We start from the raw sequence: 13,358 nt of genomic DNA, 5'->3' as shown, positions 1-13,358 counted from the left end.
TCCAGTATGCGTTAATTTAAGTTTGTTTTGTCATCCTGCAGGACCAGTAGAAGGCCTTGTTGACTCAGAGAATGGAGTGTTCTGTGACCTGGCTTCTGTTCTTGCTTAATCACCTTTATTTGAGCAATAATTTTTTTCCAGTGCTGATCAACAGAAATAAAGCAAAGGTGGTTAAATGATGCAGATTGGCTGTTGTAATCCTCCATACTGTAAAACTGTACAGAATCTACCAGCCAGGAAATCTAAACTATTGTGCTATTTGGTAAAGCTCAGAGTAGTTATAACTTGTAAACCGACCTCTAGATCTTTTTGGAGAAAGGATAGTTCTATTCCAGAATCCATAACTTTATCCTCCCCACTCGTGCAGTAGCCTGGCAGGAATATACTATAATGGGTGTAACCCTAAGGAGCAGAAAGAGATTATAGTCTCTTCCAGCAGGAGACCTTAGCAGGAAAAGTGAAAGCTTGAGCAGTGAAGGCAGTAAATGAAGGTTCCCTGTGACATTTTGTATTTAATCACATTGCAGATTTTGTGCCTTGGCGAAGCGTCGTGTCGAGGGGATCCCAGGCAGGAAAACAATGATGGTTCCTCCGTCAGAAGAATATTCCACCCCTCCACATCGCAAGGTGCCAGAGGACACTGATCCTGATCTGGTTTTCCTCTGCCGCCATGTCTATGATTTTCGACATGGGCGCATCTTGAAGAATCCACAGTAGCAAAACTCTTCAGTCCAGCTATGGTGATGATAAGTGGCGCCAGAGAGCCAGTGGCAGGTTGACTGTCTGGGACATCCATGCATGCTCAGCAACTTTTCTAGTACTGCTTGCAGGCCAGAAGGAACGTCCAAGCACTCTGTCCTCAAAGACTGAAAAGATTTCCGCATTCAGGAACAGATCCCTGTCAAGGAAGGCCAGCAGTTCAAAGCACAGCACTTCATTAAAGAGGATAAATTAAAATATATACCTATAAATAAATATATGTATATAGATATAGGTACTTGCATATGTAAATCTATATCTATATATGTATATAGAGATGCATATATTGAGAGGGGTTTTGCAGGGGAGAAAAGCCAGTATACTAAATCCAAAGCCATCATTGGTGGGGGTGGTCAGAATATGTAGGAGGGATGCTGTGGTGCAGGTATGAGTCAAGCTGTGATAGGTCCATGGTTTTCATGTCCTGATGTGAAGAGAGAGGGCAAAGCCTGGTTCATTTGCATGGTACAGGATAGCCATGCTTGCCCAGCAGAAAAGGCAGGGTGTGGGGATTCTTGATGTCACTGCTACTTCAAAATCCAGTAATTCCTCGTGAAGTTGTGCCAGGTGCAGTGTGGCTGTCTGCCATATTGAATAGTTTTTGCTTTGTAAAGGGAGAGGGACTCCTTTTCCCTATACAGTTTTTCTGCAGTCTATGATTTACTACCCAGATTAGGGCCTTTAGGCAGGCCGTGAACTCTGTTTCAGCTCCAAGGCAGAAAACGGGGCGAGGGATAGTAAGCCTTACCTCACGCCTTTATGGAAAGCTTCATGTCTGTCAGAGGTCCTTGGCCAATAGGGCACACTTCCAGCAGACACGTACTGTTGTAAGATATGGAACACACGAGGTTTGCTCTGTAGGTGAAAGCCATGCTTTTCTTCTCTTCAGGATACTTGTCTCCTTGCCCTCCTTGACATCAGAGGCTATCCCTAGCAGTATAAATGGTTTATTCTCTCCCTTCCAAGTTCAGTTTTCTTTGCTGTAGTTTAGTCCATACAGAATCTAGATGCGCACATTCCACCATAGGTGGGTAAGCTAGAGGCAGGGGAAGAAATGAAAAATATTTCCTTTGGCTATTTCATCCTAAAAATGACACCTGACATGATTGTTTTGGTCTTGGGCATGGTCATACTGCTGAGAAAATTAGCAGTGCTCTCTTTTGGTACTGCCTTCCATCCTCCTCCCCTACCACTTATACTGACATCTGAACATGCTCACCGGGGTGGCTTGGTTGCTTCTGAAAGGAACTGACCAATGAGAGGTGTGCGTTGTTGAAAAATGCTACCTGATTCCTACAGATACTTTTGCCTCTTGCCTTATGTGTATAGATCCTAGAGATACTTTAGTTTATCTTAACACAAACTATTGAAGTTAATTCTAAAGAAAACCAAAGGACAGCATAACAGAGTCCATTGAATCAGTCACACAAAGCTGGGAATCCATTTGTAGATTGCACTAATTTAAAGAATGAGAATCAACACTGTATCAATCCATGTACCTGCTGACTGCTGGAGTCACTCATTTAAACTAGGGACCTGTGTTTTCAGTTTTGGGGGTGCCTGAACTAGTGTTAAACAATAGAAGTGTTCATACTGCTTTAACGTTGTTGTCCTTTAAGTGGAAGTAGCACTACCTGTACTCACCATGGACACTGACGGAGCTGGAATCAAGGGGATTTCCCTCTTGCTCTGATCACTGAGGCTACGCCTACCTGGCCTGGAGAAAATATCCCTACCACATTCAATTCCGTTAAGTGAAAACAGTGCAGCCTGTGTTTCTGTTAGTACAGGTGTTATCCATAGATTTGCTCTACATACCAAAGAGGGGAATGTTTATGGAAGAACAAGAGGATCTCGAAAGAAGATGGGAAGGTCTGAGGCCCATGAGGGCCATGCCTGGAAGTGTGGCACATGTTCACCTGGTCTCAGTGGACAATTCCTGCTCAATATTCCAGAGGATGATGAAAAATTCCAAAGTCCCTGCCAGTGCACCCCAGAGAAAAACTCCCAGGCCTTCATTTTCAAGAGGTTTAACAGTAGGCACCTGATTACAGATCCATAATTTAAGCATCTAATCCCACTTATACCTCAAGGTACTGTTGGTGTCAAGTAATTGTCTGTGTTTTCCTTAACAGTTACTTGGAATAAGGAGGTCAGGCCATTGGCACTACAGAGCGCATTTCACTACAGCAACAGGGCAGGTCAGGAGGAACCTCAGGGCTCTCACTTGGCCAAGTGAGAAGCATCATAGAGGGGATGCTCACTGGTTCTAGATGGGAGGACGGTACAGCTCCTGCTCCCTCATAGTATACAGTGGTGTGTTTGTGGAGCAATATTGTAGTTTCTGTAGCTGCTGCCTGCCCTTCTGGTCCCATGGTGAGAGGTAGTTTTTGTGGCTACATGGTGAAAAGGGGTGCACAGGGAAAATGGAGCAGTGGGACTAATACAGGGGAAACAGCCCAGATTGATGATAGGAACCCTTATATGGACGAGCTGATATGTCCTGAGTCAGATTTGGGACCCCTTGGAGAGCCATCCTGAGTAGGATCAATGGGGTCAGGGACAGACCATGCTAAGATGTCTGGGATCCTCTTTTGCAAAAGGAGTAGCTTTATTTACTGATGTCGTGACAGGGTTTCTCAAGCCCTCCTACTAACTCAAATCTGCACACTACTGCAAAGTCAGTAAAGCGTTTACTATCCAGCCTCAGAAACCACAGTCACTTGCTGAAAATCTTACTTCTCCTGGTTCCTCCCTTCCCACCCCCTCACCTGTCCTATCTCCTTTCCAGGGACGGGAAAAGAAATCCAACTTGCCCAAAGGGGAGAGGAAAAATTGTATTTACCCAGGTTCTGGGATGTGCTGTCACGCCTGTCCGGAGAGGAGAAATCCTCTCTCTTCTGATGTTACGTCAGAATCTGCTTCAGGCCAAGAACATTGTTCAAGACTCACATGGTTGCTTATGCTGTTGTGCAAACAGCATGTAAATGAATCAAAATGTCTTATCCATAATGAGAATATTTCATGCTTTTTTAATCTATTAGATATGGAAATATTTTTTGAAACTGAAAATGCAGTCGGTAGAATTTAAATTGAAATGTAATACATGTAAAATATATTTTAGTTGAGAATTTTGTAAAATGCACTTTTTTGTGTCTCTTCCCTGGTTTCCCAGATCTGTATTTCAGTGTTTACAGATGGAATGAGAGCATTCCCTATACCCTCCTTCTGTGAGAAAGATATATTAGAAGTAATTCTTAAAAAATAAATTTGAAAAATTGTATTGATTTAGAAAACAAATGTCAAGTGTTGTGCAGTTTTTATTTTCCGCAGTCACGTAGAATTCCATATGGCTTCCAGCACTGGCCAGTTTTCAGGCCGGGGGGCTCTTTGAACAATTTAAGAGGAGAATTGAGTAGATGCCAGTAATCCAGGAACCAGAAGCGAGCAAGATTGAGTCGGTTAGGAGCAGATGTTAATGTGCGACCTTGGTATGTGTGATTGATGGGAAACTTGCAGTTGGGAGCGAGGGGTGTGGATATCTGTAGGGTTGTAGAATGAGCCCACAGAGGGATAGGGAAAGTAGTTCGGTATTTTTGTGTGTGTCAAGAGAGCTACCCAAGGAGGAAGATGCTGAGTGAGCACTAGATGGGGGCATTGTTTTTTTTAATCTGGTTTCCCATGGCCTCCATCCCAGGAGTATCTGAGAGAGGATGTCTTCCTCTCAAATGAATTAAAAATAAAAAAGAAGTTGACTTCTTAGTGGTAAAAGCCAAAACCCCTCAGCCTCCAAGTCCTGTGCCTTCAGACCACCAGACGGAAACACCCATTGGAACAGACGCATTCAGCAAAGCATTCTGAGGGATGACAGATTATCACCTTGTGAGCGGGGGGAGGAAGGGAGAGTCCCTTCAACATCACCAGGAGGTTAGTGGATGTCTGTAATTTGTATTACAATACCGCCTAGAGGCCCCAACTGTGACAGATAGACCCTGTTGTGCTGGGCACTGTACATGCACATAGTGAGAGACTGTCCCTGTCCCAAAGAGCTTAGAGTCGAAATAGACAGGACAAAGAAAGGGTGGAGAGGAAACAGAGGCAGAAGGGGTGAAGTGACTTGCCTATGCTCACCCAGCAGGTCAGTGGCAGGGCTGGGAATAGAAGCCAGGTCCTCTGACTCCTAGGCTGGTGCTCCATCCACTGGACTCACTTTCTTTGTCTATTGCTCTGTGTGCAAATCTAAATGTATCTAAATAGGGCTGGTTTATTTAATGCAAATTAAATATTGTGTCTTCTTTGAGTCTGTTGGCAGGTTCGCTGTGGGAATTGGATCCACTGGAGAGGAACTTCGTCCGTTTCAGCAGGTTGGAGAAAGCTTGGAGATTGAGGTGGCTGCGGAAATGGGTTTTTAAGGCCACTAGTTGGGTGGGAAAACTTGGCATTGCAGGTTATGTGGCTGTGCACCATCCGGTGACTAGGCCACCGTTATCTATTGGCAAAGCCACCAGCAGTCAGTGAAGGCACAAGGAAGGGGAGATGCATGCAGGGAGTTAGCTAGTGATCATCCTGAGCCACGAAGCTCTATACTTATTTTAATTTCTGTATTTTGAAAATACTACAAGTGTTGGACATTTCTGGACTTGCCGGTTTGTGCATGGTCCATTTCCTAAGTGTGTCATACTGTTTGTCAGGAGCTGCGTTCACAAACTCTTCACTACTTCTGAATTGTTCAAATGTCTCTCCTTTTATTTTCCTTCTCATGCACAGATTTGGAGAGGCATTGGGTATCACAACCATCAAAGAGCATTTATTGATGGTATCCTTGCTCATCAACTAGTAATGGACCTAATTTCTGATTTTCTGACTTTCCCCATGTTAGTAATACCCTTTCTGATACACACACCCTCACCCACACAAACACCCTTACCCTCTTTGGCTGCTCTAATTCTGCATTTTTCCTGCCTTTATCTTTTCTCTGCAGCATTAACTGATTATATTCTCTTTTGCTTCTGTCTCACTTCCAAGGAAGGCTTCTATTATACCCCAGATCTCTGATCAGTCCTTGATGAAGCCATATTGGCCATGCCTTGCTGTGTTCTTTTACAGTGGAATAGTAGCCTGTGTGTTCGTTCGTTCTCTGGTGTGTGCGCTCTCTCTTGAGTGTCTTCATTTCTTGCTCCTGCAGACAGTAGCACCAGGCTCAGGCAAGGAAGCATTCTACATGGGCAGCCATCTGCACCAGGAAACTGGTGAGTGATCCCATGGCCTTTTCCTCAGTGGCTACCTCCATGTGTAAAAACGCATCTGCGGCGGGGTGTGATGCTGTCATCTGCCAGCGTCACAGTCCAGGAGGTCTCTACAGCAATCTTATAAAACCAGGTTTACGCTCTAAAAGAAGAAAATGCCTCCAATGAAGAGGGCCCCAAAGGGCAGAGGCGAGTATAGTTTTGTATATCTTGAGACGGTTTGAAGTTTGGGATTTTGGGGAGGAGACGGGAAGTAGGACCTTTGATGGGTGCTTGACTATTGGGTAGGTCTGCCATCTGGTGGCAGACTCATGACTGGGAGACATAGCCAGAATGTTATGTGTGGTAGTGAGGGTAGGAACTGATCTAGCTATCATCAACATTACTTTAAAAGGAGCCAAATCCTGGAGTCCTTACTCAAGTTACCAAAAAAAAAACAACCCCAAACCCTCTTCCCCCTCCCTCCCCACGAGACTTTTGTTTTGAGAAGGACTGAGAACTGCAGGCTTGGCCCATAGCACCTATAGCTGTATCACACCCACCAAGCATAGCTCCCTGGAGAAACACTGCTGCTGGATGGCCAGGCTGGCACAGCAGGGAGCGGAGATCATTGGGATGGGGGTCAGTGCCTTGAGCTGCTTACCTTGAGGTCTGATGAAAAGAACTAGGAAGATCTCCAAAACTCAGCAGTGCCTTGAGTGCTGCTCCATGAGGCTCAGCCAAGCCCCTCAATCTGGGCAGACACAGAGCAGTTCGGATTCTGGGGTGATTTCCTCTCTGAAGGCCCTTGGAAGTGGAAAGGGCAATTTATAGACGTGATGGACTGTTTTTCATTAATGGGAGCTGGACCCCTTACACAAGGGAAGGGAGAGAATGAGTCCTGGGAGCAAGACAAGGGAGGAGGGGAAAAAAAGAATCTATGTCTGTTACAGACACTGAATTAGCACCTCAGTATACAGCGGGGGGCAGGGGGGGAAATTGGTGTGGTTTGTGGGAGAGATGGTGGGGTAGCACACAGTAACCACATACAGTATGTGCAAAATGCCTCAGACCCCAGCCCAGCAGGTCATAAATACAGTGGGTGGTGTAACCAGCTTCTGGTGAGTGCAGTCCTCTCGTCTTTCACTCCCAGAGCTCCAGTGATGCATCCTATCTTCAACCCCATCAGTGCCACGGGAGGCTATTCTGTAGCCCATACACTCACTAATACCCATTCCTCACATATTAACTGTCCTTGCCAATTTCAGGTCCATGGGGGTGCTATGTAGGCAGATAGTGAGGATATAGAGAAACAACTTGCAGGTCTGTGAAAGCTCAGCACAGACCTCTGTGGACTGAACAATGACTTTTCTTGTGGATTTTTAGAGCTGCATTTTGAGTGTTGTGGATCCCAGTTCTGGGCTGTCTCTTTTTGTGCTGTCGTAAAGAATGCTCGTTTTGTTTGTTTTTTTTTCACCTATGGATACAATTAAATTATAAGTTTATCTAGGTTGTTGGGCAAAGGTAATGTTATGGAGTTGTAGGAGATAATCCATAGAGACCATTCCAAATTATAGAACACTTCCTGATATTGATGGAATCCAAGTGAAATTCAGTAAACATTATCACGGTAACCTGAGCTTGCAAGTATGCGCAAGCACAGTGCACTGTTGCGAAGACTGTTTTGAAGCATGGTAAGTGAAGACATGCAGTGCTGAGACACAATTTTGCTTGCTGGAGTAATGCTGTGTGGACAACCAGCCATGTTTGTGTAACCAGGTTCAGACATGCTCTGGTGCAGTGTGGATAGGCCCTCCCTGGCTTTTTAGAAAGATGCGGCTGCAGCTTCTGAGCTGCTTTGAAAGGAAATCTTCTCATCCAAAATGGGAAACGACTTCCTCAGAAGGAGGACTGCGGAAAGGTTATTATTGAGGTTACAGGGACAAACCATCCCGATGTGTAAAAAGAATAGTAAATATGGCAGGCAACCAGCTTGGCTTAACAGTGAAATCCTTGCTGATCTTAAACACAAAAAAGAAGCTTACAAGAAGTGGAAGATTGGACAAATGACCAGGGAAAAGTATAAAAATATTGCTCGGGCATGCAGGAGTGAAATCAGGAAGGCCAAATCACACCTGGAGACGCAGCTAGCAAGAGATGTTAAGAGTAACAAGAAGGGTTTCTTCAGGTATGTTAGCAACAAGAAGAAAGTCAAGGAAAGTGTGGGCCCCTTAGTGAATGAGGGAGGCAACCTAGTGACAGAGGATGTGGAAAAAGCTAATGTACTCAACACTTTTTTTGCCTCCGTCTTCACGAACAAGGTCAGCTCCCACACTACTGCGCTGGGCAGCACAGCATGGGGAGGGGGTGACCAGCCCTCTGTGAAGAAAGAAGTGGTTCGGGACTATTTAGAAAAGCTGGACGAGCACAAGTCCATGGGGCCGGATGCGCTGCACCCGAGGGTGCTAAAGGAGTTGGCGGATGTGATTGCAGAGCCATTGGCCATTATCTGAAAACTCATGGTGATCGGGGGACGTCCCGGACGACTGGAAAAAGGCTAATGTAGTGCCCATCTTTAAAAAAGGGAAGGAGGAGGATCCTGGGTACTACAGGCCAGTCAGCCTCACCTCAGTCCCTGGAAAAATCATGGAGCAGGTCCTCAAGGAATCCATTATGAAGCATTTGGAGGAGAGGAAGGTGATCAGGAACAGTCAGCATGGATTCACCAAGGGCAAGTCATGCCTGACTAATCTAATTGCCTTCTATGATGAGATAACTGGCTCTGTGGATGAGGGGAAAGCGGTGGACGTGTTGTTCCTTGACTTTAGCAAAGCTTTTGGCACGGTCTCCCACAATATTCTTGTCAGCAAGTTAAAGAAGTATGGGCTGGATGAATGGACGATAAGGCGGACGGAAAGCTGGCTAGATTGTCGGGCTCAACAGGTAGTGATCAATGGCTCCATGTCTAGTTGGCAGGCAGTATCAAGTGGAGTGCCCCAAGGGTCGGTCCTCGGGCCGGTTTTGTTCAATATCTTCATTAATGATCTGAAGGATGGTGTGGATTGCACCCTCAGCAAGTTTGCAGATGAGACTAAACTGGGAGGAGAGGTAGATACATTGGAGTGTAGGGATAGGATACAGAAGTCCCTGGACAAACCAGAGGATTGGGCCAAAAGAAATCTGATGAGGGTCAAAAAGGACAAGTGCAGAGTCCTGCACTTAGGACGGAAGAATTCCATGCACCGCTACAGAGTAGGGGCCGAATGGCTCGGCAGCAGTTCTGCAGAAAAGGACCTAGGGGTTACAGTGGACAAGAAGCTGGATATGAGTCAACAGTGTACCGTTGTTGCCAAGAAGGCCAATGGCATTTTGGGATGTATAAGTAGGAGCATTGCCATCCGATCAAGGGACGTGATCATTCCCCTCTATTCGACATTGGTGAGGCCTCATCTGGAGTACTGTGTCCAGTTTTGGGCCCCACACTACAAGAAGGATGTGGATAAATTGGAGAGAGTCCAGCGAAGGGCAACAAAAATGATTAGGGGTCTGGAACACATGACTTATGAGGAGAGGCTGAGGGAACTGGGATTGTTTAGTCTGCGGAAGAAAAGAATGAGAGGGGATTTGATAGCTGCTTTCAACTACCTGAAAGGGGGTTCCAAAGAGGATGGATCTAGACTGTTCTCAGTGGTAGGAGATGACAGAACAAGGAGTAATGGTCTCAAGTTGCAGTGGGGGTGGTTTAGGTTGGATATTAGGAAAAACTTTTTCACTAGGAGGGTGATGAAACGCTGGAATGCGTTACCTAGGGAGCTGGTGGAATCTCCTTCCTTAGAAGTTTTTAAGGTCAGGCTTGACAAAGCCCTGGCTGGGATGATTTAGTTAGGGATTGGTCCTGCTTTGAGCAGGGTGTTGGACTAGATGACCTCCTGAGGTCCCTTCCAACCCTGATATTCTATGATTCTAAGGGATCTGGGGGTCATAGTGGATCACAAGCTAAATATGAGTGAACAGGGTATGTTGCACACACACAAAAAAGCAAACATCTTTGTGGGATGTATTAGCAGGAGTGTTGTAAGCGAGACACGAGAAGTAATTCTTCCACTCTGCTCTGTGCTGACTAGGTCTCAGCTGGAGTATTGTGTCCAGTTCTGGGCACCACATTTTGGGAAAGATGTGGACAAACTTGAGAGAGTCCAGAGAAGAACAACAAAAATGATTAAAAAACATGACTATGAGGGAAGATTTGAAAAAAAATGGGTTTGTTTAGCCTGCAAAAGAGAAGACTAACGGGGGACATGATAATAGTTTTCAAGTACATAAAAGATTGTTACAAGAAGGAGGGAGAAAAAATTTTCTACTTAACCTCTGAGGCTAGGACAAGAAGCAATGGGCTTAAATTACAGCAAGGGCAGTTTAGGTTGGACATTAGGAAAAACTTCCTAGCTGTCAGGGTGGTTAAGCACTGGAATAAATTGCCTAGGGAGGCTGTGGAATCTCCATCATTGGAGATTTTTAAGAGCAGGTTAGAAAACACCTGTCAGGGACTTAGTCCTGCCCTGAGTGCAGGGGACTGGACTAGATGACCTCTCAAGATCCCTTTCAGTCCTACGATTCTATAATTCTATACTGCCCCTACCAGCCTTCTGGTACGTTTCATTAAAGCTCCAGGGCTTGCTTCTTTGTAGGATTATGCTTTTTGCCAGAGCATACAGTGCCCTCAATTTCTTTACCAAGAATCCTTGTTACCAGTGCTGTTCCTTACAGAAAACTCTGTGCAAGTTTTACCTGTAAACCAGAAAAATTGATAGAAATGAGAGATAATGTAGGGTGAGATCAGGAAAAAAAAGACTTCTTGACAATAAAATTGATTAAGCTGTGAATAGTCTCCCAAAGGAAGGAGGTAACTTCTGCATGTAACATTTAAACTGGACTGCACAGAACAGTAAATTCAGGAGGCAGAGCCCTGCGTATTCCTGCTTCCATGACTGGAGGCTTTTGTTCCAGAATCATTGCTCTTACATTTTTTTATTTGTTTATTTCAATCCTTTTGGTTGCAAAGAGATCTTTGCAAAAGTGAATCTACTTTTACTCAGTACCTTGCTTGTTTATCTACCCGGGTCTGGAGACAGACTGAAGCAATAGCTCTAAGAGAAGTGTGTGACTAGCACTTGTTAATACTGAAAACCAACAATGACAAGATTGTCAGCATTAACTATTTAACTGTGCATTGTTTTAGCTGAAACAGCCGGGTAATGTTTCTATCCCACAATCCCAACCACCTTCCATGCCTTCCCAAATACTAAAAGCCCCACCAGGTCCTTAATCAAAGGCCAAATCCCCCAGCTTCCCCTTGTTAGCTTCCCTAGGCATTGCAACACAAATCCATGGCACATCGAAAACATGGGGACAATGTAAAAGAGAAGTGGATTTCGTATCAAAGCAAGCAACATGAGGAATACTGGACCTAGTCTCAATTGTTTTCATATTTATATTAAATGAACTCTTTCTGTGAACCTGATATTGGTATGGAATTTATGTCCTGACACGCCAAAGGGGTTAGGCTTGCTACAGAGGTCTTTGGGGCTGCAAGCTCTGGTTGTCCCTAAGCCTCCGAGTGCCAGAAGCTGGAACTGGATTACAGGGGATGGATCACTCAATAATTGCCCTGTTCTGTTCATTCCCTCTGAAGCATCTGGTATTGGCACTGTCAGAGACAGAATACTGGGCTAGATGGGCTAGTCTGACCCAATATAGCCATTCTTATGATCACTAGGTGTGATAATTGTGCATTGCTAGAGAGATGGACTGTATGAGCTAATAGGCCAGGCAACATGTAATCTGTCAAGCTGGACCTATGTTCTCCAGCAGGACCTGTGGTTTCTCCAGCGCTGTGGTGTGGCAGGCTCAGGAGTTCATGGTGGGTTCATTTAAATAACAAATGTAACGCTTTAATGAACTAAATGACAATGATTAGCACAACCAGTGCAGTAGCTCCATGTGCTGCTTGTTTAGATATTAAATGCATGCTGCTCCATATTTTCAGTGGGCCAAATCTATAGTGAAAATGTGTAAGTACCTTGTAGAAGTTGCTGGGGGAAGCTGGAGGTTTGGGCATACTGGGCATTTGGCACCTGGGAAAGCACTGGAGGTGATTTAGGGTTATGGCACATCAGATGAATGTTGACATTTAAATTGTCATCTTAGGTTTCAGAATGAAGTCCACTGAGATAATGAGCCGGTTCAGACCTCAGAGCTATTGTTTCATACTGTCTGCAGTCTCACAAAGACAACACTCTGTTTACATTTGCTTCATGGTTTTACGCTTTTCTTATTTTGGATATAAAATTTTTTTTTAAATGAAATTTAGTGCTCCATGATTTAGTTGGGGATTGGTCCTGCTTTGAGCAGGGGGTTGGACTAAATGACCTCCTGAGGTCCCTTCCAACAGGTATTCTATGATTCTATGAAATTCTGTGGCAAGTGATGGATTCTAGGGCATGTTCTCCACCTGTAGAATGGAGAAATACAGAGGGCTTACCAATGCATCTCTGGCAGCATAAGACTCCAGGCATTTCTACAGAGCAAAAACTGTACATCAGCTAGCCTATCTGAGCTAGCTTTATTCCAGTTAGCATGCGTAATGGTAGCAGTGAAGGTAACACAACGCAGGCTAGCAAGCCAAGTACAGAGCCAGGGTTTGGGCCAGGCTTGTATGATCTGTGCTGAAGCCCACACTGCACTGTCTGCACTGCTCGGTGACCCAAGCTAGCTCAGACGGGCAAGACCATGCACAGCTTTTCCGCCGTAGACATAAACTCTGTGACTTGTGGTACTTATTTTACAGGGGGTAAGGCCAGAAGGGACCACCACCTCATTTCGATAGTGGACAATTCCTGGATGCCATCGTGTTATCAAGTCAGAGAACAAAAGCCATAAGTTGTTGGTTACATTTAACTGCCACGACAACATGTGTAATTGTAACTGACAGTAATTGTGTCACAGCAAAGTGACAGGAGCAATTCTGACTGTCAAATTAAAGTGACAGAATACTCCTAACAATTTTCCCACAGCTTTTTCCCATTCAAGTGACTACTGAAAAATGAGCCACAGACAAAGTAGCATGTGTAGCTGAGTGTTTTGACTGATTAAAGATGGCAGGATCAGGATCAGGATCAAGAGGGAGGGAAAATCTTCCAGGAAAAAGTGTGAGCATTAGCATAGGCCCATATTAACTAATCTAGGACAACCAAGAAAGAGAAATCATGGCTTGAATAGAGGCAGATGTGCTCCTCCAGTGGCTGCCGTTGGTATGTAGCCTTTTTCTCTCTCCCTTTCAGCCAACACCATTTTCCCAGATCAATAATTGTTTAG

The 13,358-nt window shown here is 44.9% G+C and overlaps 1 protein-coding gene across 3 annotated transcripts in view; it reads left to right on the top strand.

Annotated features, from left to right (window-relative positions):
- The window catches only part of BAHD1 (bromo adjacent homology domain containing 1), a 70,264-nt gene extending 66,205 nt beyond the window's left edge, over positions 1-4,059 (top strand). For all 3 annotated transcript variants that reach the window (XM_048854159.2, XM_048854161.2, XM_048854160.2), the window contains exon 7: positions 528-4,059. In XM_048854159.2, coding sequence (XP_048710116.1) covers positions 528-717 — 190 coding nt within the window. In that variant the 3' untranslated portion in view covers positions 718-4,059. The remainder of the gene's footprint in view (positions 1-527) is intronic.
- The last annotated feature ends 9,299 nt before the right edge of the window (positions 4,060-13,358 follow it).

The sequence above is a fragment of the Caretta caretta genome, chromosome 6 (genome assembly GCF_965140235.1).
Source record: "Caretta caretta isolate rCarCar2 chromosome 6, rCarCar1.hap1, whole genome shotgun sequence".
NCBI classification, from domain to species: Eukaryota; Metazoa; Chordata; order Testudines; family Cheloniidae; genus Caretta; species Caretta caretta.
This window is presented reverse-complemented; position numbering and strand designations above follow the sequence as displayed.